This window comes from Arachis ipaensis, chromosome B8, assembly GCF_059453495.1.
Source record: "Arachis ipaensis isolate K30076 ecotype BB chromosome B8, ASM5945349v1, whole genome shotgun sequence".
NCBI lineage: Eukaryota > Viridiplantae > Streptophyta > Magnoliopsida > Fabales > Fabaceae > Arachis > Arachis ipaensis.
The window spans coordinates 325,724-352,372 of NC_142443.1; the positions used below are offsets into that span (position 1 = coordinate 325,724).

The 26,649-nt window shown below is 34.8% G+C and overlaps 2 protein-coding genes across 2 annotated transcripts; one reads left to right on the forward strand and one right to left on the reverse strand.

Moving 5' to 3' along the window:
* Nucleotides 1–13,253: 13,253 nt before the first annotated feature.
* Nucleotides 13,254–22,116, forward strand: LOC107617485 (topless-related protein 1). The gene is made up of 26 exons (XM_088497150.1): nt 13,254–13,518; nt 13,995–14,132; nt 14,246–14,425; nt 14,508–14,621; nt 14,704–14,862; nt 15,174–15,351; nt 15,449–15,593; nt 15,710–15,819; nt 15,931–16,096; nt 16,215–16,324; nt 16,420–16,489; nt 16,592–16,665; nt 16,772–16,867; nt 18,154–18,261; nt 18,369–18,496; nt 18,611–18,845; nt 18,929–19,090; nt 19,169–19,255; nt 19,484–19,630; nt 19,921–20,031; nt 20,125–20,304; nt 20,390–20,518; nt 20,601–20,696; nt 20,875–21,063; nt 21,147–21,313; nt 21,633–22,116. Exons 2-26 carry the CDS (start codon nt 14,053–14,055, stop codon nt 21,841–21,843), a joined length of 3,432 nt encoding a protein of 1,143 aa, XP_088353276.1. The 5' UTR covers nt 13,254–13,518; nt 13,995–14,052; the 3' UTR covers nt 21,844–22,116.
* A 20-nt stretch (nt 22,117–22,136) lies between these two features.
* LOC107617486 (uncharacterized) lies at nt 22,137–26,401 on the reverse strand. The gene is made up of 15 exons (XM_016319255.3): nt 26,078–26,401; nt 25,866–25,994; nt 25,653–25,794; nt 25,328–25,474; nt 24,826–24,900; nt 24,631–24,702; nt 24,379–24,450; nt 24,068–24,139; nt 23,869–23,940; nt 23,626–23,697; nt 23,342–23,413; nt 23,052–23,195; nt 22,890–22,961; nt 22,627–22,773; nt 22,137–22,514 (listed from the first exon to the last, which is right to left on the reverse strand). Exons 1-15 carry the CDS (start codon nt 26,210–26,212, stop codon nt 22,327–22,329), a joined length of 1,611 nt encoding a protein of 536 aa, XP_016174741.1. The 5' UTR covers nt 26,213–26,401; the 3' UTR covers nt 22,137–22,326.
* Nucleotides 26,402–26,649: the final 248 nt, after the last annotated feature.

A 26,649-nucleotide genomic window follows, 5' to 3' on the forward strand; every position in this document is an offset into this window, starting at 1 on the left:
AAGTATGCAAGAGCATGTGTGCAAATTAACTTGGGACTTCCAGTCATAAAAAAGATTCAAGTTGATGGTCATATGTATGACATAGAATATGAGCACTTGAATTTAATTTGTGAAAAATGTAGCTGCTTTGGGCATGTAACAAGAGAATGTGCGAAAGAGAACAACAATGACATTGGGAAGGAAACCATGGTGAAGGAGAAAAATTTGCCGTCACTGTTTTCGGTGGATAATAATGAGAAAACGGCAGAAGGTAGTCAAATCCCAGTAAAAATTCAAAATTCAACTTTTGAATTTGGAATTAATGCCAAATCAATTCCAATTATGGAGAAGCATGGAGCAGCGGGTCTTGTGCATGATAATTTACAAGAATCACGCATGGATAGGGATACTCAAGCAAAAGAGGATGAATGGGTTACAGTTAGTAGAAAAGGCAAGGAAAAAGTGGGTAAAGGCCCCAATGTAGTGCCAAAAAAAGCCAATGTAGCAATATGCTCCAATTTGGGGAGTAAGAAATTTTCTTTTGGGTCTAATAAAATGCATGCTGGATCCTCATCAAATGCAAAGGTGAAGTCTTTATCAAATGCAAAGGTGGAGCCTAAGGAAAAGAAAGATCCTCCATCCACGCTTGGCTCTTTGGGAACAACTCAGGTGGCTTTCAAGGATCAAAGTACTCCTTTTTTTAAAGCAGGGCACAAAAGGCAGCGTCCTATTTCGCTTCAAATCTCACCTATTGAAGCATTGTCAACGGATTCTCGAGTACAAAAAGAGCTTGATAAAGCTAGTGTAACAACAAACTTGGAGAACCAACCTCAACAGAAGAATGATGGTTCTGCGACGCAAGTCCACCAGAAGACAATTGGAGACAGGGGTCCATCAACGTGAGGTAGAATGATTATAAATTCCAATTATTTAATTTATTTTTATGGATTGTGACCATTTAAATATTATTAGTTGGAATGTAAGGGGAGCGTCAAATAAGATGTCTCGGGTGCACTGTAAGGAGTTAGTACGAAAATTTCAACCAACTTTTTTTATTTTGGTGGAAACTCATATTGGGTTTGAAACTATGAAAGAATTTTGGGGGAGATTAGGCTATTATCCTGTAGGGATTGTAGATGCTGTTGGACATAAGGGAGGAATTTGGTTCCTCTCTGCTAATTTAAAATTTTCTTGTAAAATTCTTTGGGTTTTGAATCAATGTGTAACTTTGGAAATTGATGGTGGTGGGCGAAGATGGATTTGCAGTGCGGTTTATGGCAGCCCTCAAGCCACTAATAGAGTAGAATTATGGAGTCATCTGCTTGATATTGGTTTGTGCATTCAGGACCCATGGGTGGTGGTTGGGGATTTTAATGATATTTTGAGTGTTCATGAGGTGAAGGGGGGTAATTACTATTCGACTCGCAGTAGTGTCTTTGCAAGTACTCTAGATTCTTGTGGTCTTTTTGATCTGACAACCTCTGGAAGACGGTTTACTTGGTTCCGTAAAATTCAAGGAAACAGAGAAATTGCAAAGAGATTAGATAGAGCTTGCTGTACTGCAGAATGGCGTCTTCTTTTTCCAAAAGCTTTTGTTGAAGTTCTCAGCCGTTCCCACTCTGATCATTGTCCCCTACTTATCCGATGTCAAGGAGTTCCTATCAAGAAAGGAAACCGGCCTTTTAGATTCCAAGCGGCATGGGCAACGCATCCTGATTACAAGGCCATTGTTCAGAAATCTTGGAATAGTACAGACTTTGGCATCCATAGGAAGTTGTTGGGGGTTCAAGAAGCTTCGTTGGAATTCAACTCTACGGTCTTCGGCAATATTTTTATTAAAAAGAGGGAATTGGAGGCTTATTTGAATTGTATTCAACGAAAAATGGAGGCTGACGACGATCCGATTTTGAAGCACAAAGAAGAAGAATTGAGAGCTGAGTATAATCTAGTTTTGGCCCAGGAAGAATTGCTTTGGTACCAGAAGTCAAGAGATCAATGGGTTCGGTATGGTGATAGAAATACTAGCTTTTTCCATATGCAAACCATCATTAGAAGAAAATCTAACAAGGTTCATGGGTTGCTGGTCAGTGATGGGTCCTGGTCTGATGATCCGGAAGTTTTGCAAAGAGAGGTCGTTCATTTTTTCAAAAATATTTTTTACTCTACTGAGCCTGTTGAGGTTAATTGCATGGGAGAAATTCCTATGCCATCTCTTAGCCAGGATGCTTGTGATAATTTGTCTAAACCAGTAACAATGTTGGAGGTTAAAGAAGCTCTGGATAATATGAGCTCGTTCAAAGCTCCTGGGCCGGATGGTTTTCAAGTTTTTTTCTTCAAGGAATATTGGGATGTGGTGGGTCATGAGGTGTGGCGTACTATTCAGAAAGCATTCTTAGGGGAGACTTTAAGCCATTCTTTGTTAGAAACTTTGATTGTTCTTATCCCTAAATGCGACCCTCCAACTAGATTGAAGGATTTTCGGCCAATAAGCCTTTGTAATATAATTTATAAGCTAGTGACTAAAGTGCTGGTTAATAGATTACGACCTTTTTTGGATGAGATTGTTAGCCCAACTCAGGGAGGGTTTATACATGGTAGAGGAGCGCCTGATAATATTATTGTGGCCCAAGAAGTTCTTCACTTTCTTAAGCGGACAAAGTCTAGAAAAGGAGCTATGGCTTTTAAGATTGATTTAGAAAAGGCTTATGATAGAGTTGATTGGAATTTTCTTGAGCACACTCTTGAATCTTTTGGCTTTCCTTCTCTAATTATTCGGCTTGTAATGAATTGTGTTCAGGCTTCAAATCTTTCCATCCTTTGGAATGGGAATAGATTGGACAGCTTCCAACCTCGCAGAGGGCTCAGGCAAGGAGATCCAATTTCTCCTTATTTATTTGTTTTGTGCATGGAAAGATTGGCGTGCTTCATTTCCAAACAAGTTGACGAGGGTATTTGGGATGGTGTGGCTGTTTCTAGAGGAGGACCTAGAGTTTCTCACTTGATGTTTGCAGATAACCTCCTCCTTTTTTGTAAAGCAAAGAAAAATCAAGTTCGGAATGTTGTGCACACCTTGGAGTTGTTCTGCAAAGCTTCAGGTATGAAGGTTAACATTGAAAAATCTAAAGCTATTTGTTCTAGAAATATCTCTAATAGAAGGAAGGAAATGTTGTCTGGTGTTTCTCATATTCCTTTTACTAGTGACCTAGGCAAATACTTGGGGGTGAACCTTAATCATCCTCGAGTTGCTAGGTCTATTTTTGCGGACTCTTTAGAGAAGATCAAGAATAGGCTGGCTAGTTGGAAAGGTCGGCTCCTTAACAGAGCAGGCAGGCTTTGCTTAATTAAATCTGTTGCTTCTTCTCTTCCTATTTATCAGATGCAAGTGACTCTTTTTCCTACTTCAATTTGTCAAAAGATTGATTCTGTGCTTAGACAATTCTTGTGGAAGGGAAAGGTGGGGGAGCGATGCTTAAATTATGTCAAGTGGAGCAAAGTTGTCACTCCAAGAAAATATGGAGGCTTGGGAATTAGAGATACCCAGTGTGTAAATTTTGCTTTATTAGGAAAGCTTGTTTGGCAATTACTGCATAATAATGATAAGCTTTGGGTAAGAATTATGTTGGCAAAATATTTATCTGGGAGGTCTTGCTTTTCATCCAGTTTTTCTAATAATGTTTCAAGCACTTGGCGAGCGATTTATAAGACAATAGAAAAGCTTCGTGATGGTTTTGATTGGTGTACAGGCAGGATGTCTCAATCCTTTTGGTATCATGCTTGGCGACCATGTGGAACGCTAGCTCCTTTGGTTCCTTTTGTGCACATCTCTGATTCTCACTTGAAGCTAGAAGATGTCTGGTACCATGGACATTGGCGGTGGGATATTCTTTGCACAATGATTCCGGAAGAAGTTAAACTTGATTTGATGCTCTTTGATCCTATCAAGCAGGCAGGAGATAAAACAGGTTGGTTTTGGACAAACTCAAATACTCTCACCTACTCGACTAAAAGCGGGTATGAATGGCTATTGAAGAAGAAATTTGGCTGGAACGATAATGAAAATTGGCTTTGGCTTTGGCGCTTGAGAATACCGGAGAAGATAAAGTGTCTGCTCTGGCTTTGTCTCAACAACGGAGTTCCCACAGCTAGTTACCGATTTCAAAGAGGTCTTGCTACTTCTGATTTTTGTCAGCGATGTTATCTTGCTCTAGAGGATATTAACCACTGCTTTAGGACTTGCCAAAAAGCTCGTCAGATTTGGATTAGCTTAAATTTGGGAATGACCGCTGAGGACTCTAGTTTGGATTTTGTGTCTTGGATTCGTTCTAACCTCAACAAAAATGAGTTTCTCTTTGCAGCGGCCTTTTGGTGGATTTGGAGGGATAGGAACAATGACATCTTCCATCAAGATGATCCATGGAGTAAGGAGAAAATTGTTCACTTAGTTCAACATGCTGCTCGCGATTTCTCTAAGGTTGTTACTAACCAAAAACATATTATTCCTTCCTCTTTGCAATATAACTGGGAACCACCTCCAATGAATGTCTGTAAAGTGAACTGCGATGCAAGCGTTTTTGAAAATGGGCAATTAGCGGGCTTTGGATGTATTATTAGAAACAGCATGGGAATTTGGATGAAAAGTTGTTCTGCCAGTATACCTCTTTCTAGTGTTCTCTCTTGTGAGCTTCATGCTATTTGGAGAGGGCTTGTTATGGCTTGGGATTGCGAGTATAAAGAGGTCATATGTGAAACTGATAATCTTGATGCATTTCTTCTTGTTTCGCGAGGCACAACCAGCATGATTACGAATGACTCTGATCTGCTTGACAAAATCAAAGAGATGCTTCAGCGCAATTGGACAGCTACTTTAGTGCTCATCCAGCGTACAGCAAACAGAGCGGCTGATTTAATGGCTAAGACTGCTACTTTAAACAAGCAGGTGTACCTAGAATGGTTACAATCCCCTAATAATTTAGACATTATTATTAGAGAGGAGTACTACTCTTTCTCTTAGGTATTTTTTCTTTGTGTTATGTTCAGTCACAAAAAAAAAACCGTGATGTGTGATATGGTGATATCTCATGCCGTAAATTATATAGCTGAGGTTTTGATTCCTACCAATAAAAATATGTCACATTTCATCACCAGCCGATCTAGCTCTTTAAAAAACTCCTTTTGTTTAGTCCGGTTCCCTAAAGAAACCAAAAACAAAAATAAGACAGGACTCGCTAATGAGGACATGAATTATTCCCATGTTAGACATGAATTATTCTTTCAAACTCAGAGATATTTTGACATGAATAAGCTTGTGTTTAATTTGTTTACTTGAAAACAAAGTAACTTTAAGTAAACACACAGTAGTGATTGATAAACTTCCAAAAAAAAGTTTAACACCACTTTTTTGGAGAGAGAGAAATGGCAAGTTAACCTATTTAAGAAAAATAGAAAATAGAGAGTTGAGCTTAATTATTATATTTTATATTTTATTGAAAGAGAGAAGATAGGGTGATAGGGTGAAGAGTAATTGATTGAACAATGTGGTACACTTTCTTTATGTGCGACTGCCAGCTGAGAAAGCATTGTGCGTACGCCACACAAGAACAAAGAAACAACTAATACACTGCAGTCGGTGACGGTTTTCTCACTCATTCGTCTCGTCTCGTCTCACTTTTCGTGCTTCCCCTTCTCCACTCACTTTCACTTTAACGCCTTTTTATCGCGCTATTTTCAATTAATATATAATAAGAGTGACAAGGTTTCCTAGATGCATATTGTTAATCATATGGGAAAGTTTTGAAATGTATCTAAAACATGAGTGTTATAATAATTTTAACAGTTAATTTTAATTATTATATATTTTTTATAATTAAAATTAATTATTAAAATTATTTAAATATCGGTATATTTATATTTAATACACTTAAAATTTTTCCAATCATATATATATCATCACAACAAATTTGATAAAAAGAAGGGGATGGAAGAAAGCGACATCTAAGAACAAATCTAAAATGAAATAGGCTTTAAAAATAGTAATATGCAGTAAATAATACTTTTAATTCTACTTAATTAGATAATGAAAAAACTAGGAAATGGCGAAAAAAACAAACAATAAAAACATAAATTAATTCTTGCAACAAGTAGTTTATGTAACCTACTCTTTACATGCAACAGAAATACCGTCAATTCTTTTGATTCTTCATCTTGAACACACTCGACAACTTTTTAATAATTTCTCCAATTTGAATAAATAACTCCCACTTCTCCGTCTCAAGCCGAAACACACGAATTTGCAGTGACTCCACCGTCTCCATTACCTTACGAATTGTAACACTCTCTGCACAAAATCAGAAATGAATCCCTCAAGCCCAATAATATATAATGCACATAAATCTCATAGTCGATTCAAGTACAATGTTACCATCTCCGAACAGGTGCTGAAACTCCGGCTGGGTGGGTGGCGGCGGGTGCAAGCTGGAACCATGTTGCCACTCGAGACCACCGGGTGGGAATGGTGCCCTCGTCGTCATCTCCAAACGCGGGGGGTAGGGTGCGGGTAGGGTTCTCGTGCAGGTCGGGTAGGGTGCGGGTTGTGCCTTAACCCTACGACCAATCCGCACCCTATATATGTATATGTTATATACTTGTATAAAAATATGTTTTAAATGGATGTTGAACCAAAGACCTTTCACTAAATGCAAAAGATCTTTAGTCATTAAAAGAATATTATTAATTGATAATTTAATATTTTTTTTACATAAAAGTCAGTTTTATTTTAAATTATCATCAAGTTATATAATAATGTTGCATCTTTTTTTGTAACCCGCGGGTAGGGTCGGGTACCCGCAGGTTAAGAGCGGGTAGGGTTAGGGTTGAGATATTCTCAACCCGCGGATATGGTAGGGTTGAGTTGAGTTTATCTCAACCCGCAGATAGGGTTAGGGTTGGCACCAAACCCTACTCTATCCTATCCATTGCCACCCCTAAACACACAATGAAATATCTAAAATATGCACATAATGCATAAATATCTAAAATAAAAGAAAGTCCAATCAATTATAATGCATTGTAATTACATAATAATAATAATAATAATAATAATAATAATATAAAAGGATTTCGTCTACCAAAAGTTTAATAATTTAATTAATTAGTATTTTTACTTGTAACAATATTACATGAATATAAATCTTTTAAAATTATATTAGTTTTATCCTGATATTAAAGATTACAGTAGCAAAAAATTTATCAAATTAAATCACTTTTATAAGAAGTTAACATATACATTTTTACAGTTGATTAGATATTAAATTTGTTGTACAAATAAAAATAATTAATTTTTATCATTGCTATTTAAATTCCTTTTTAATCAAATAATTTTAAAAATAAACTGACCATCAAAAATAATATTTTCGTAAAATAAAGTTATTTAACTAAAAAATTTTTACTAAAAATAAAATTATTATGTTTACAATAATAATAATAATAATAATAATAATAATAATAATAATAATAATATATATATATTATTATTATTATTATTATTATTATTATGTAATAGTAAATTTTTGTTAACCATTTCAAAAAATAATTTAATTTAAACGGATTACATTCATTTATTTTTGAAAAAAGGGGACAGAAAAAAAGAGAGGATAATAAGAAGGAGCAGAAAAAAGAGGAAGAGAATGAAAAAAATGAAAATGAAAATAGATTGAGCAAATTTTGAGTTGTTTGATTCAAAAAATGAAAATGAAATTTTGAGTTTTTGAATGATGGGGAAGTCGCCTTTCTATTTCGACCGTCCCTTAAATCCTTCCTCTAATTCTTCAACGTGCCAATATTATGCTCACCTTAATCTTATCTTTCAATTCAGAATTTTTGTTTTCTAAAACAATTCCTTTAGTTAATAAAAAAACTTTAGCCAATAATAAATTAATAAGTATTATTGAATTACACCGTATATTAATTAATTATTATTAATTAGTAATAATTTAAATTATATTTTATAAAAATATAAAATTAATAATTAATAATTATTATTGTTTAAAATTGATTAATTAAAAATTATTTGTCTATACTTTAAGAGTTTACAACATAGGAATAGAGCTTACACAAAATTTATATTAGTATAATAGTACAATTGCGCATTCCTAACTAGTGAAATAGACAAAAAATTTATTTTCGTTCATGTAACCTGCACATAGTTGTCAAAATATGTCATTTTTCTAGTTGTGACTGCGGATTCGTAACAATATATAGCCAACTCAGATTCTAATAGATATTATATTTTTTATAAGTGACAAAAAAAATTATATTGAACAAACTATTTAATGGTTGTAATTGATGGATGATAAGTAGTGTTATTATGAGATTGAATAAGGTAAAAGGATTTGGATCGAGTGAGGCTAAGAAGAATTTTATTCATTGTATATAACCCTCGTCTTATGAGTGGAGATGTTCCACAAGGACATTATCTTCCACTTGGCTGTTAGTTTGCGAATATTCCACCGAGCTAAATCTCTGCGAGATTCCGAGTCATTCCAAAAATTTTTAAAAGCGTTTGTCTGCAAACTGGGTTTTGTTATCGAAAATTGCGATCTCAGGTATTCCGAATCGAGTTATGACTTGCTTCCAAAGGAATTTTCGACATTGGTTGGCTATGATTGTGGCCAACGATTCGGCTTCGATCCACTTGGTGTGGTAATCAATGATGATTATAAGATATCAGAGTTGCCCTATGCCGTGGAGAAGGGTCCGATGAGGTCGATTCTCCATATTCATGAAAAGACAATCCGCCGTTATTACGTCGAGCTGGTGTGCGGCTGTTTGGTGTAAGTTGGCATGTACTTGCCATTTCTTGCAGCTTTTTACCAACTGGAGAGAGTCTTTGATGATGGTGGGTCAGAAGTACCTATATCGGATAACTTTTGGAGTTAAGATTTTGCCCTTGACATGATGTCCATAGCAGTCTTCATGGAGTTTCCGAAGTACGTAGTATGCGTCACCAGGCTCTATGCGAGCGGCTGAGATATCCCTCGCTTTATATAATTGCCCTGCTATTGCATTATACTTCAGGGTTTTTCATTTAATTCGCTTCGCCTCTCTTGAGTTTTCGGGTAGGTTACTGTTGTTGAGGTATTGGAGCCTGAACCTTAATCGTGTTCTTGGGTTCGAATCTTATCTCGTATTAGGTATTAAGTCTATTGCACAAATATATTTAATTAATTTTTATTATTGCTATTTAAAAATAGTATTTTTTTTCTCAATTTGTATTAAAAAACATAATTACATATTAGTATAAATAAAATTATATTAATAGTTATAGAATTAACTCAAAATTAATTTTTTTAAAATAATTTAATCTTGATTCTAACTTTTAATAATAACATTAGTATTCTCAACAAATTATAATTTTAGAGACAGATATTTAATTTCAATTGCATCGGACTCATGTTACTACCAACTGTCATAATCACTTTTTGAATATGATTGATGGACTTCTCCATCAAAAAGTGCTGCTCCATAATCTATTTAAGCTAAAATCTCTTCATGGCTAATCCAATTTGCTAAATTATCTATTTTAATAATTATGTATTTCTTTAATTCAAAATCCCTTTTAAATTCTCGTACATAATTTTTCAGTAGTATAATTATTTTTAAATAATACATTTCAGTCTTTCGTATAATATATATATATATATTTGATTACTTATTATTCTTGCATTAATTCAGTGTTACAAAAATATATATAAAACAAAAGAATTTAAACCCTAAATCCTAAATACTAAAACTTAAAATCTACACACTAAACCTTAAAACCTAAATCTTAAATCCTAAACTCTAAACTATAATTTTTAATACTCTGATCCTTTCACCCTAAATCCTAAGCACAAACGATCATTTTTAATACTCTAACCTCTAACTCCTAACTCCTAACTCCTAAACCCTAAACCCCAAAATCTAAACCCTAAACTATCATTTCTAATCCTGTAAACCTTGTACCATAAATCCTAAATTCTAAACTCTAAACCTTAAACTGTTATTTCTAATACTCTAACCCTTGCACCCTAAACTCTAAACTATCATTTCTAATCATGTAATCCTTGTACCATAAACCCTAAACCCTACACTCTAAACCATAAACTCTAAACTATCATTTCTAATACTCTAATACTTATACCATAAACTCTAAACTCTAAACCTAAACTATCATTTTTAATACTCTAACCCCTAACCCCTAATCCCTAAATTCTAAATCCTAAACCATAAATTATCATTTTTAATATTCTAATTCTTGCACCTTAAATCCTAAACCCTAAAACCTAACCCCTAACCCTAAATCCTAAATTATCATTTCTATTCCTCTAATCCTTACACCTTAAATCCTAAATCCTACACTCCAAATCCTAAATCATAAACACTAAACTATCATTTCTAATAATCTAACTCTTGCACCACAAATCCTAAACCCTAGATGCTAAATCCTAAACTCTAAACTCTAAAATTTTAAAGACATAAAATCCTAAACACTAATCCCTAGATGCGATACTCAACCATAAATCCTAAACTATTAGCTATAAACCTTAAACCTTAAATATTAATTATAATATAAAAATATTTTAATATTTATAATAACATTAACATCTAATATTTTAAAATTTATTTATTTTTCTCATGATAATAAAATTATAACATACTAAATAAATTCTTTAAAATGATTATATTTTACATATCTTATTCACCAGTATGTTATATATATATATATATATTTGATTATTTATTATTCTTGCATTTATTCTATCTTACAAAAATATAAAAAAATATTTGTTCAAATTGATCAACTAAAAATGTATATTCGTGTAAACATTTTTTAAATACATAAATCATAAACGTTTAAATTTTAAATTGTAAACTCTAAATTTTAGTAACTACTACATATGTTATGAGTAATACAAATAATAAACACAAATTTTAGTAACAACATATATATATCATGAATAATACAAATAATAAAAATATAGTATTATTATTTAACTAATCTAATTATTATTTATAAAATTATATTAATTAAGTAAATATAGTCCAGCATTTAAATTTTTAATATATTTAAAAATAAAAATATTTAAATTTATTTTATAAGAAATATCAGATGAACAAATTATTTTTACAATCAAGTCTAATCAACTAAATTTTTTTATTATCAATTTTTAAGGTTGTGTTTGCCTACAGGCACATAACACTGAAATAGGGACATAAAGATACAAAATCGTATTTGGCAGATGATACATGAATAAAAATATTGTGTCTAGAGACACTTAATTAGTGTATTTTGTGCCACTCTGATAGGACACAGAGACATTAATAAGAGATACAACATATTTTTTATTTTTTTATTATTCTTGTTAATTTTTCATAACTATATTTTTTATTATTATATTTTTCTTCCCAAATATTTTAAATAAAAAATGATAATAATTTATATTTTTATAAATTGTGCTAGTTTATCACCGAATAAAATATAACAACACTAAATTTTGTGTCTCTATTTTTTGTATCTTGTTCTCAATGTCTTATCTTTTTATGTTTTCAAAACCAAACACAACTAAGCTATTAGACCAATTTATTTAAATTTAATTATCGAAATACCTTTGTTATATAATATCACTGTTAGATTAATATAATAAATAAAGACAATTGAACTACACATATATTATTTACAATCTAATTTTAATCATTTTAAAATTAAAAAAATAATATATTAATTTTTTAAAATTACATTTAAATTTGTCTATAATATAAATAAACATAACGAATCTTAAAACATACCCCTAAAATAATTATTATATGTTTTGGCTGAAATTAATGCTTTGATGATCACATAACGTTTAAGTGCGTTAACCAACCTGTATATTTTTATATGGAAAAGTCTAGGAGCCAGCAACTCTTTGTTAAATTCTGGCCAGCATGTAACTAGTAAAAAAAAAGTGAGTCATTGAATGAAATCTCACACTAATCTCACACCATTAAAATCATTATTGATGGCTATTTAATAGCTACAAATCACAAAAGTTGCTGCCCCTTAACATTCTTTTTTTTATATTGTCTAGTGGCTGCAACTATTTTAACTTGGAATCATGTTACTTGAAAAATAAAAATACTCCTATTTTATTTACTCAATTAATCGATCAATTACCATCTAATAATGTAATAGTAACGGTGATAACATAAATATTATCATATCCCATTGTATTGGTTTAAAATAAACACAAAAAAAAAATAAAAAATAAAATCCTAACTCATCCTTCTAAGTTCTAATTATCACATTCTATTTATACTAATTATTTCACTAATTATCTCATATCCAAATATTATTAGAAATAGGTAACAATGTACACCATTTCATTTTAATGGCATTGGTTTTTTCTTATTTATATGAATTGAAGAAAAAATATGTAGTTTGAACTTTGAAGTTTGAATTATGGAACTTTTTATAAGTGATAATTTGAACTGGACAATAATAAATAAATAATATATAATAGTATTTGGTTGCTAAAAGTTATAAGAAAGAATCTGGTTGAGCGTATTTGATGGCTACGTTGGAGAAGAAGATGCAGACGTACACACCTGACAGGCCCAATAGCCTACACAACCCTCTGACCACACATTTAATTCACTCCACTTGCATTATTAAATCACCATTTGGCCCCACTCTTTATCTCATCTCGTTATTATATCGTATCACAATCATCAACTCCATCACGTGATACAATAAGTTCTCTCCTCTTCTCTTCATGGCAAATTGGCAATGGCATTCACCGTAATATTCTCCAAACTTCGACACCAAACACTTTCGGGGACCCGTCTCAGAAACTTTGTCGTTACTCCGGGGATCTTAACCCAGTAAATATCGCTTTCCTAGCTCTTATCCTCTGCTTCTCCGCCCCACGCTCTTCCTTTCTCCTCACCCCTCGGATATCATCGATCTAAATCCAACAGCCATCGCTACACGACCACCGAGCCCTGATATACTACACAATCACAGCCCTCCTTCTGATCTTACTACGAGCTGAAGGACAGCTGTCAGCTCGAGATTCCTAGCCGGTTTGGTGGGCCCCTGTTTAACTGCACTTATGAAATAAGCGGAATTTCCTATCTCATAGCTTATCATGCATCCAATAGCCTATCACTGATAGTCAAGTGTGCTTATCATCTCCCTTCCCTGTCGCCTCGCATATAAAATACTTCTATTTCTGCAAGTTCAAGTGTCCTATTTATAAATATATAAACATAAACATAAATAAATAAATATGAATATATCTGTAGAGAGAGAAAGTGGTGTGTGTGAAGCAAGAGAGTGAGTATATAATAGGCCATTAGTTCCAAGAGAGAGAAAAGTCCAAATAGAAGCGAAGAGAGAGAAAGGTTTGGGGGTTTGGGGTTTGAGTTCTCGTGTGTGTGTGTTGGTGTTGGTGGTGGTGGTGCCTTTTGTTGGGTTCCATATTCGGGGTCCCTTTCTTCCCATGTGTGGAGCTCTGCACGAAGGTGAGAGCTTCTCAAACTTTCTCTCTCTCTTTCAGTTTTCCGAATCTGTTGCTTTAAACTTTAAAGTCTTTGTAGCTTTTTCCCGACGTAGTATTTTAATTTCGACTTTTTATTTTTTTGTTGGCTTGTTTTGTTTTTCCTTTTTGAACACTTTTATCAGCTGCATCTTGGATTCCCCTGTGAGATTAAAGCTGCTTTCCTTGTCTCCCTTTGATCCAAGAGTCAAATTGTTTTCTCTTTCATTTTCACCCCCAAAACTTGATTTACACTATCTTCCTGCTTTTACTCCATAAATGCTTTTCTGTTGCTACTTGAATGATTTCATTCTCGGTCTGGATTTTAGTTTATTTTTTATACACTTTTTTTAGACTGTTTGTAGCAGGTAGGTATGGAATTTCTCTAAGTTTTTTCTTTGTAAATTATTATCTTTTCTTATTTTACAATATTTTGATATAAAAATGGGATTTTTGTGGCAGATCTAGTTTAGAGTTGCTCATTTGGGTGCATATCTAATCGAAGGACGTGGCGGTTACGATGTCGTCCCTCAGTAGGGAGTTGGTGTTCCTGATCTTGCAGTTTCTGGACGAGGAAAAGTTCAAAGAGACTGTTCATAAGTGGGTTTTCTTGCATTATAGTTTCTTATTTGTTGTTGTTTTCGGTTATGTGCAATTTATTTATTTTTTTCACATTAGTTGATTAATCTTTTTGTTTTTATGGGGAAAAAAAGGCTTGAACAGGAGTCTGGGTTTTTCTTTAACATGAAGTATTTTGAGGATGAAGTGCACAATGGCAATTGGGATGAGGTTGAGAGGTATCTCTCTGGTTTCACTAAAGTAGATGATAATAGGTACTCTATGAAGATATTTTTCGAGATAAGGAAGCAGAAGTACCTGGAGGCATTGGATAAGTAAGTTCACTAAAGTTCACATTTGTATTCTGTTGACACAATAGAATGTGTATGTAACTTGAGCTGTTTTATGTTCTGTTAGGCATGATCGGTCCAAGGCTGTAGAGATATTGGTGAAGGATTTGAAGGTCTTTGCAACATTTAATGAAGAACTTTTTAAGGAAATCACACAGCTTTTGACATTGGAGAATTTCAGGTAAGAATATATATTTTTAGCTCTGGTTTTCGGGGTAAAACCTCTGTAAGATGATGCAGACATTGACTTTATGGTATCATAGGGAAAATGAACAATTGTCTAAATATGGCGATACGAAGTCTGCAAGAGCAATCATGTTGGTTGAGCTAAAAAAACTAATCGAAGCAAATCCTTTATTCCGTGACAAGTTGCAATTTCCCAACCTTAAAAACTCAAGGTTACGTACTCTCATCAATCAAAGGTAATTATCCGAAGTCCAATGTACTGGTTTGTCTATCAATGTTGAATAAGAACTAGAGCACTGAGTTAACCTTAGTGTTGATGGAGCTTATGTCCCATATTCATATATCATATTTCTTTTTTCTTGGCTTATGCATGCATCATTGTATTTTTCTTTGCTATTAAATGATAAATCATTCTTTTGAACTGAAGCTACCTCATATGCTTTGGCTCCGAAGAGTTTCTATATACAGCCGATTTGGTTATGTTGTTTTGTATTAATGGATAACTGGTTATGTTTTCTGTTTTCTTATTTCAAAAATAAAATTACAGCTTGAATTGGCAGCATCAACTTTGTAAGACTCCACGTCCAAATCCAGATATAAAAACACTTTTTGTGGATCACTCATGTGGACAACCCAACGGTGCAAGAGCTCCATCTCCTGCTAATAATCCACTACTAGGATCCTTGCCAAAGGCTGGAGGGTTTCCTCCTCTTGGTGCACATGGGGTGGGCTACTTTACTGATTTGGTTTCGTAGGCATTACATATTGTTATCTTTTGGTTCTTATTTTGGTGCTGGACTATTCTGTGGTTAATGTGTATAGCCTTTTCAACCTACTCCAGCACCTGTGCCAACACCCCTGGCTGGTTGGATGTCAAATCCTACCACTGTAGCACATGCTGCAGTTTCTGGAGGAGCCACTATAGGTCTTGGTACTGCTACAGGTCTTGGTGCACCATCAATCCCTGGTAATACATTTTCTTGCGGCCTGCTATTCTCGAGTTTGTAGTGGTTTTAACATCTAATTGGCTATGGTTCTAAATTCAATCTCTTACTTCTGACAAGTTTCATTGTCTTGTTTAAGCTGCTTTGAAGCACCCTAGGACCCCTCCGACTAATCCTTCTGTTGACTACCCATCTGGAGATTCAGATCATGTCTCTAAGAGAACAAGACCAATGGGAATGTCGGATGAGGTAATCTGATACCACTTAGGGAAAAAAAATCACTAGTGGTCTTGTAATTCTTATCTATACAAATTTTTACAACTCACATTTCTGGTATCAACTTTTCATCATGTTGTGCAGGTAAATCTTCCTGTCAATGTGTTGTCAGCCACGTTCCCAGGTCATGGTCATGGCCAGGCTTTTAATGCACCAGATGACTTGCCAAAGACTGTTATGCGGACTCTGAACCAGGGTTCATCTCCTATGAGCATGGACTTCCATCCAGTTCAACAGACTATACTTCTTGGTCTGCTGCCTTTCTAAGACCTTTCAATAGTGTTTTTCACTTGAGTTAATTGTGTGTATTTGATGTTATTGTTCTCAGCTAAACATAAGTTCTTCCTTCTTTTCATGCAATGTGTCAGTTGGTACAAATGTTGGGGACATTGCTTTGTGGGAAGTGGGTTCTAGGGAGCGGTTGGTCTTGAGGAATTTCAAAGTTTGGGATCTTAGTGCCTGTTCAATGCCATTTCAGGTTCCCCTTTTCTCCTTTATACATGCATTTTTATACCAAGCCCGGCTACTTGTAACTTATAGTTACTGAAATAAAGCTATATATGTGCAATTCAGGCTGCTCTTGTCAAAGATCCAGGTGTTTCTGTCAACCGTGTGATTTGGAGTCCAGATGGTGCTTTATTCGGTAAGTTGAAAGTTTTTAAATTATTCGTTTATGATATTCTCTAATGTATACTTTCTGAAGTCAACGCAACCAATCATTAATATGACTTTGTTCAACAAACAGGAGTTGCTTACTCAAGGCACATTGTTCAGATATACTCTTATCATGGTGGCGATGAAGTACGGCAGCACCTGGAGGTAGACACAAACATTTGCATGCATACACATTGGATAATTCTATCTTCTTACATTATATTTTACTTATAACCATTTGCAATGCTTACTTTTGAATCTCTTTTTGTAGATTGATGCTCATGTTGGTGGAGTAAATGACTTAGCATTTTCCCATCCAAATAAACAACTATGTGTGATAACTTGTGGTGATGATAAGACCATTAAGGTTGGTTTTTGTCAAAGCATGGACTTGGTTTTCTGAAGTGGAGATGACAACATATTTTGCTAACTAAGTTATTTAACTTTAGGTGTGGGCAGTGGCGGAACTTGAAACAAAATTTTGGGGGGGCCACATAGAAGATAATTCTCAAAATACTTTTGATATGGACCCATTTAAGATAAGCTCGTCTAATCTCATCTCTCTGGTTTAGGTGATATTGCCAAATTTAAAGCCATTTTTCAGGGTCTCGTTCTAAAAAATTAAGGTCAAACTCATCAGATGTAACTATTTGAACTTTTGAAGGTTGTATCTCACTTTTTTCGTGATTCATTAAAGTATAAGAACTATCTATAGGTATTGATATTGTAAAAATTATATGTTCTCCTTCTTAAATATTAGGCTTCCTCTTAAAAAATGCATCAATTCTTTGATTTTTTTTATTATTATTTTATATAAAAATTTGAATATATATCATGTAGAATATGTAAAAAAGAAGTTAGAAGGATAAATATTAAAATTTATAATATTTATTAAATTTTTTTGTATCAATTTATACAAATACAATAATATTAATACTTATTGAATATTCTATTATTTTTTATCATATAAAAAATTAAATTAAATAAATAGTAAAATATAAAATAATATTAAATTAAATAAATAAAAATATCTAATTTTTTATATTTGAACTTAAAGGTAGAGAGAGGGTTGCTTATTGAACTTGTTCCTTGCGAGATAAAGCTTTCGAAGTGTGATCGGCTACAAGCTCCGTCAGGGGCTCGGAAGTATTCTCCTCGGAACTGAAGACCTCGGCGTGGAACCTGCAAAAAGGACTCCGACACTCAAGTTAGTGCTCGGTAATATAAACTTCAACAAGCAAAAGTAAAAATAAGGAATTTGTAGGGTTTGGTGCTATGAAGTCGTTTTTCCTAGTAGCTTATGATCACTGTTTTTCACTTGCCCCAGACGAGGTTTGCTCGTCTGTTTAAATAGACCGCGTAGTAAAGGAAGGTGGACGTTTGAGTAGTGTTTGGCTTTTTAGGGTTTGTTACCGGAAATCGATGTATGAGTTTGTTGATGTGAGATTCTTGGCACTTGCGACGTGTTTGACCTGTTCTCGATTGTGAGTTTTGTTAGCCGAGGATATCAGTAAGGTACAGAATTTATTGGGTACTTTAAGTCATAGTAAAGTATTTAAACCAATTGAATTATTTTTTATCTTTTGAAAAAGTACTACTAATTTTTTTATAAAAAGTTTGGGGGGGCCATGGCCCCCCCTTGTCTGAACTAAGCTCCGCCACTGGGTGTGGGATGCTGCTACGGGTGCAAAGCAGTATACCTTTGAAGGTCACGAGGCTCCAGTTTATTCTGTCTGCCCACATTATAAAGAAAACATTCAGGTAGAACCGTAGAAGTTTAGATTCATATGTTTGGGAAAATTCACTCGAGTCTGTTTGTGCGATTCCTCTAGCTCCCTTTGCAGACTAACTCGGTTTTTATGTTGTAGTTCATCTTTTCAACAGCATTAGATGGAAAGATAAAAGCATGGTTGTATGACAATTTGGGATCTCGTGTTGATTATGATGCTCCTGGTCGTTGGTGCACCACCATGGCCTATAGCGCTGATGGTACAAGGTCCATATTCTCAACCTTGGATTCTTATGTTGATCTCAATCTTTTTATATGGTTGAAAATTATAGTACGTGTTTTTCACATTCATTGTTTCTGCTCTGAATATATATACTATAGGCTCTTTTCATGTGGGACAAGCAAGGATGGGGAATCCTCTATTGTTGAGTGGAATGAAAGCGAGGGAGCTGTTAAAAGGACCTATCAAGGATTTCGCAAACGATCTTTGGGTGTTGTACAATTTGATACAACCAAAAATCGATTTTTGGCTGCGGGTGATGATTTCTCCATTAAGTTCTGGGATATGGACAATATTCAGCTTTTGACACAAGTTGATGCTGATGGGGGTCTCCCTGTAAGTTTCATTATTTTATTTCAAATTGCAGAGCTGGTCTCTGCAAACACTAGTTGCTAATTATAACCTTACCTGAATTCTAGGCAAGTCCACGGATTCGTTTCAACAAGGATGGAGCTCTTTTAGCTGTCTCAGCAAATGAAAATGGAATTAAAATCTTAGCCAATGCAGATGGTATGCGCTTGTTGCGTTCATTAGAGAATTCTATGTATGATGCATCAAGAACGTCAGAAGCCATGGCGAAGGTAGACTTGTAGTCATTATACTTCTATTGGTTGTCATTAATAAGATATAGGCTAACATGAATTTTGTGGTTGTGGCAGCCTACAATAAATCCAATTTCCACAGCTGCTGCCAGTAGTGCTGCACTTTCAGAAAGGGTCCCATCTGTGGTAGCTATGGCTGGAATGGTCTGTTTTTCTTGCAGCTCCTCTTTTGAAATTTATTTATTTATATTTCTGTAGATGAATATACAAGTCTTATTTGTACCAGAGTGTATACTTTCTTCTGCCCCTTTCCTTCCCTTCCCTTCGAAAGGGGAGTGGCATTTTACTGTAGTTCTTATGATGTATTTATTATCATTGCCAGTGTTTTGGTGTTAGTATTAATTTAAGTACTTGTGGATTTCAACTCATCAGAATGGAGATGCCCGAAACTTGGGAGATGTTAAACCTAGAATAAGTGAAGAATCCAATGATAAGTCAAAGATATGGAAGCTTACTGAAATCAGTGAACCATCTCAGTGTAGATCCTTAAAGCTACCTGAGAATGTACGAGTAACCAAGGTATGTTGTTTACCTTACGCATACAATATTGAAAGTTTAGTGAAACTTAGTTGTTTTATAAATCATTTTAATACCTGGATATCTTTCTCTTTCTTATAAAAGAAATTTTAGTATGAAGAGAAGAAAGGAAAATTAAAAATAAAATAAACCTCACCTGCAATTTCCTGGATAAGTGCTACCTTTGGTAGTTTGGTGGATAATGTTAAGCCCTCCCTCGAGTTTCCTTCTTCTAACCTCCCTTACTCTCTTCAAACTAAGTAATCTGATAATCTCTATCCTTATTATGACAGATATCAAGGTTGATATACACTAATTCAGGCAATGCTATTCTGGCATTAGCTTCAAATGCCATTCATCTGCTTTGGAAGTGGCCGCGAAGTGACCGTAATTCTTCTGGCAAGGTGTGATAATATGTGAAGTTACTTATGCCAACTGATTACTTATGATTTGGTGACTTGGGAATGAATACATGATGTTTACATTTCTTTGTGTAGGCCACTGCCAGTGTGCCACCTCAGCTATGGCAACCTTCAAGTGGCATCCTGATGACAAATGACATTGGTGATAGCAATACTGAGGATGCTGTTCCTTGCTTTGCTCTTTCTAAAAATGATTCTTATGTAATGTCAGCATCAGGGGGGAAGATTTCTCTGTTCAATATGATGACTTTTAAGGTGAGCTATAAGTCCTAGTCATTATCATTATTCAAGACTGTATTTGGCTTGTAACTGATCAATTTCAATCTTGGCCCAAGTGCAGACAATGACTACTTTCATGCCTCCACCACCTGCTGCAACCTTTCTTGCTTTCCATCCTCAGGATAACAATATCATTGCTATAGGCATGGATGATTCTTCAATTCAGATATATAATGTCCGTGTAGATGAGGTATGATTGCTGTTCATAAACTGTTTCTGCTAACTTATGATTTGTGTAATTTGGTGTTTATGCATAACTTTCTTATTTGCAGGTTAAAAGTAAACTCAAAGGCCACACTAAAAGAATCACAGGTCTTGCTTTCTCTCATGTATTGAATGTCTTAGTTTCTTCTGGGGCAGATGCTCAGGTAATGGTCGTTCAGTGTAGATTTGCCTCCAGAATCTGTTTGATGATTAAATTGCATTAAAGGAACTAGTTTTGGAGATCCAAATAGTTCTCATCAATTAATGGCCTACTTTGAGCTTGATGTTGGCAATGCAATTGTCATTAGTTGTCATATGGGAATTTATTCATCTAATGTGCAGATTTGTGTGTGGAATACTGATGGATGGGAGAAACAGAAGACTAGATTCTTGCAACTTCCTGCTGGAAGGACTCAACCAGTGCAGGCAGATACACGTGTACAGTTTCATCAGGATCAGATACGCTTCTTGGTTGTACATGAAACGCAGCTTGCAATTTATGAAGCAACGAAACTAGAATGTCTAAAGCAGGCAAATTCATTTAGCTGAGTTTTATATTTACTGCACATTTTATTTAATTGGTCTTTTATCTGATAAATTATGCTAAATTGCAGTGGTTTCCACAAAGTTCTGCTGCACCTATATCGCATGCAACTTTCTCATGCGATAGTCAGCTCATATACGCCAGCTTCTTAGATGCAACAGTCTGTGTGTTTAGTGCTTCAAACCTCAGATTACGCTGTCGAGTCAATCCTTCTGCATATCTTTCTGCAGGTGTCAGGTAATGCCTTGTTTGATGGATGTTTTATCTAAGTTTGCAAGACATTTCTGTCCTTGAATTATTAAATTGTTTCTCAGTTATCATTTTGCAAATACAGAACATTTTATAGGTACACATTTCATGTAGATTTAATTTATAATTGTTATTCGTTCTCTATTGGAAGCAAGCAGCTTGATACTCTGCTTTGAAGTCCTTCAAAGTCCACAGTAGTTGTATTTTAACCTGTATTATCTGTTACCTCTTTTCAGTTATTCTGTTTTATGCTATAAATACGATCTGATTGAGGTCGGTAACATTTTACAATTGTTGTCTGTGCCAGCAGTTCTAATGTACAACCGCTTGTAATCGCTGCACATCCACAAGAACCAAATCAATTTGCAGTTGGACTTTCGGACGGTGGAGTGCATGTGTTTGAGCCCCTCGAGTCTGAAGGAAAATGGGGCGTGCCTCCACCCATCGAGAATGGGTCAGCAAGCAATGCAGCAGCTGTCTCAGTTGGTGCTTCTTCAGAAGAAGCTGCCCAGAGATGATCCAAAGTCACAGCCAAAGACAAGTTTCTTTTACATACTTGGCTTGCTGGCCCTTTCAAGAAGCAACCCACTAGTTTATGTACTGTACTTAAATGCAATTGCCAATACGCCTCAAATTCTTTTCTTTTCTTTAAGTTAAATGATGATATTTATAGATGTAGGATATGTTGAGTACTTCCGCCAAGTAACATTGGTTGGTCCATCTCCATCCTAACTTGTTCTTTTGTGTAGTCATGTTAAGTATAAACTACCGTCGCTTTCTAACTTGGCCAATCGTATCTTTATCTTCCTCATCGCCAACACTGATTTGATAATTTAGACATTGAATTAGTGTATATTTACACTTGCAAATCCAGATGAATTACAATGGTTCTACATGAAAATAAATAAAGATTTGCACCAAGCAGTGGCGACTCGAACAATAAGTCAACAAACATTGTAAAATGTACGTACAATCAGGACATAATAATCCTAAACTGGTCTTCACTCTTCAGGGCGAAAGCTTAGGAGATTCGGGAGATATTTTGATTTAAGTTCCTTAATGTCATTTGTTGTCACCTCACATGACTCCATTGACAAAGACCTCAACTTGTGTAGTGTTTTCAGATGCTGCAGCCCATCACGCGTGATCCTCGAATTTGAAACATTCAAAGAAACCAAACTAGTAAGCCCTGAAAAGAGGTGGAATCGCATGCATAATATGAGCACTAAAAATAGGACACTGATTACAGACCAAACAAGAACATGCTCATGATCATGTTTTTCTCAAACAGAACAATGTACCCGAAATTAAGTGGAGTGCAGTGTCTGTGAGGTTGGAGTTTTGTGATAAGTTCAAGAACATAAGAGACGAAAGATTTTTTATATTTTTCACACCATCATCAGTCAATCCTCCACCGCATATTTCCAGCGACTGCAAGCTCTTAAAGTCTGTTTTCCATACAAATTAAACAAAGTTAGTAAAGATATGATACAAAATCCAAATAATTCAAGCGGGATACATTCAAAGTATCAAAATCACTCTCAGAAATTAAAACAGTTGTTACTTTTGAGGTAGTTTGTTCCAAAATCTGTGATCTGTACCCCAAACAAATCCAGGTCAGTAAGCCCGGACAAACCTGCATGAGCATGGATGATGGAGATTATTGGTAACAACAGAAAGAGAGAGAAAAAAAAAAAGGAGAGAAAATCATTGCATAGAAACGTACTTGCAAGGGTAGCGAGTCCATAATCAGTAACACGGCGAGCATCCAAATTGAGTGACTTGAGAGATGACAGTCCACACAATTCACTTAAACCACTATCACTAATCATTGTGAATGACACATTTAGTTTCTCCAGACTATACATTCCTATACCAACAAAATATAAAATGAATAAATAGAATATCACTATAAAAAAATGTTCACAGAATTCTACTTACTCTGATATATAGCTCATGCATATATAAATATATTATATGATCAATTCAGAAAATAAACATGGCTGCATATTAAACCTGATAAATGTTGAAGTCCACTGCTTCCAATTTCTGTATCAGAGAGTTCCAGACATTTTAATTGCTGATGGCCTAAAATATAAAAGCATTCAAATTATTGTAAATTCATTAAGTAAGGAGCGGATATGTGAATTTTCAATGACAAAACACATGCATGCAAAATAACCTAATAGATGCTTGGTGCATACTGCTAAGGCTTTTTGGATTTTCTTTCCTTAAGTTTGTGGCAAATTACCATCCAAAGCATATTTATGTAATAAATTCAAACATAAGTAATTAAGTACCTGCCAGGTGGACCAATCCATCATCATCAATTCTGCATGAATCAAGGTTCAAGCTCTTCAACTTTGTCAGTCCTGCTTGATAAAAAAGGTACATAAATTGGTATTCAATTCAAACCTAGCAAATATGATGTTACTGAGTAGCGCTGTATCGGAAATGTTATGCATACGAAATTAATACTCAATGACTGCAAGCAAGAATACAAGATTATGGGTCAAATTCCGCAATATTTCAACAATCATCACCTTTCAAGTGTCCTAAACATGGATTTGATATTTCATTAAATCCCAAGTTTAACACTTCCAAATTTTCCAGTCCTGACAGAAATAAAGAAAACAAACAAAAGAAGCCAATAATACAAACTTAGTATTCACAACCAAAAAGTGAAACCCAATAAGTATATATTGAGTAGCTAGCTGTACAACTGACAAGTCTACAACTTACGTGAAAACATTTCACATCCATTGTTAGTAAAATTGCATCTACTGATATTCAAGTTCGAGAGGGCTGGAAGCTCTGGCAGAAAACAATCAATCACAATATTAACTTGTTGCTTGAATGATTCTTTAGTTAATCTTAAATCCAACAAAGAAAGTTCTCTAAAAAGTAACGTAAGTTGGTTCAACCTGAAACCTTCACTTTTTAAATGAATAAGAAGATACACCTAAAGCTCTTTGGCATAGATATTATCAAGATAAACTTATTCCTTCCCCCCACAAATAAATAAATAAATAAGGTCTGTGAAGTGATTCAACCTGCAAGAGTATCCAAGCATGCAGCTGTTACGAAGCAGCCTTCCAAATTTAACAGAGCAAGATTTTGTAGCCCTGAAATGAGGCAAGAAAAGAAGATGAGTATGAAATTATGAAATTCATTTTCTCTTAAATTGTTAATCAGAAACACTCGTACACAAGACATTTGGACGCCATTAACACAATATCAGTGCATTGTGGAAACAAATCTAGTGGCTATATGTTGGAACAGTTCTACAATGCAATGCACAATACCTTTTAGAAAACGGATGCCAATATCTGTGACTTTACTGGAGGAAATCTCAAGACTTTTCAGGTTTGTAAGCTCTGCAGGTAAATTCAATGAAAAATCTGTGCTGTTACTCATCTCACCATGTATGCTTGTGCAGTGAATGTAATAATTAGAATATTAGTGACTTTGCCTCACATACGGAAGAATATGAAACCAACCTGATAGAGGTTTCATATCGACATCTATTATGCAATTACACCACTTCAGATTCAGAGATTCCAACTTGGTTAAACCTGAAAAGTATGGACCATATCCTTGAATTGTGATGTGCAAACAAAACTTTGAACTGTACAACATTATGGTAAGGTATGAAACTCACTAACTTAACAACATTAACAATAAAAGAATTGAACCTCAATTTTTCTCAATTAGAATAACAAAAATGCTATTTGCACACCAAAATCATGTACTACAATCAACCACCATGTATTTATGTATAAATACATGTGTAGTTTAACTCATTTTTAATGTATATTTTGTATTCCAATGTTATTCTATCTTGGTGGCTAATTTTGGTATACACCTAGCATGGTTGTTAGAATAACTCAAACAATTATGTTCATTTTTTTTTTCTTTCATCCAATGACAAATGATTTGAACCAAAGCGTAAAATGATATTATCTCCTTCATGTTTTCCAAAAGTTGAATATATGAAACGACCTTGAAGATGAACAAGGCCTCCATGAATCCCAGGACATCTCTCCAAATTCAAGTTGACCAAGTTAACTAGACCAGAAAGGGCACTCATTCCTTCAGCAGAAATTGCATGGTTTCTTCCAAAACTCAAACTCGTCAAGTTTGTCAGGCCTGCAAGAGTTTTATGTCAGATGTAAACCTTGAGGGCATAAGAAGATTCTTATCCTTTATATGCAGATCAATAAAATTCAGAGCCACATAAATTGTAAGAATAGCATACCACAGATATAGAGCAGCCCATCTGAAATTGGGTCACAGGGATTAAGATTTAGAGAAATGATATGTTTACCTTGTTGCAGATAGCTAAGTCCATAGTCAGTGAGTTGAGACGCTGATAGATCCAGATGAAGCAGAGATGAACCCTGTGATGAGACGATATCCATCCAAGAATCATCCACAACATCAGCATCATATTCTCCCAAGTAAATATCCTGTCAAACAATAACATGATCATCCACAAGTACACAGTACACACAATTGTTGAGCTAATAATAGCTAATACCTGGAGGGTGCAATGTCGAAAAGCTTGGAGGGAAGGGAGCGTGAGACGACCAGAGAAAAGTAGGTTGTTGAAAATTTGCTGAGTTAAATCCGGTGGGAGTTCAGAAAAGGTATGATATTGAAGTATGTCCTGTAAAGGAAGGAAAGAATGAGTTAATGATCACCAAAGAGAAACAAAACGATAATGGTGGAAGGTGGAAGGTGGAGGAGCACCTGGGTGGCTGCGTGGATGCACAAATTGAGAAGTGATGGACAGTGTTGTCCCTTTTGTGGATGAGAAACCCAAGATTTGAAGAATTTGGAGCTGCAAAGACGCTTGTGTGCATCTCCTCTACCAGAAACCACCATCGGATTCTGATTCTGATTCTGATTCTGATTCTTAGCAGTTGACAGTTATGAGAAAGAATGGGGGCGAGTTTGGTATTATGGCAAAGGAGTTACCAAGTTGGAAGGGGATGGCGGATGGGAATGTGAATGGGACCCACGACGTCAACATGAACACTTGACATCTCAATTCAAAATAAGTAGTAGCTGTCCGTTACTTATACGGAATGCATTCATGAATAAGAAAAATATCAGTGACAGTGACAGGAGCCAGTTAAAGTTACGTATTTATCTTCCTTACCAAGTTACCTTTGAACCCCCGAAAGGTACCAAGCAAGCCACTTCATCAACCTGCTTTAGTTCAACATATTATTTTATTTCTGTTTCTGTTATTAATATACGTGATTTTTTTATTAATATACGTGATTTTTCGTTAACGCAAAACTGTCAAAGTCAAATGG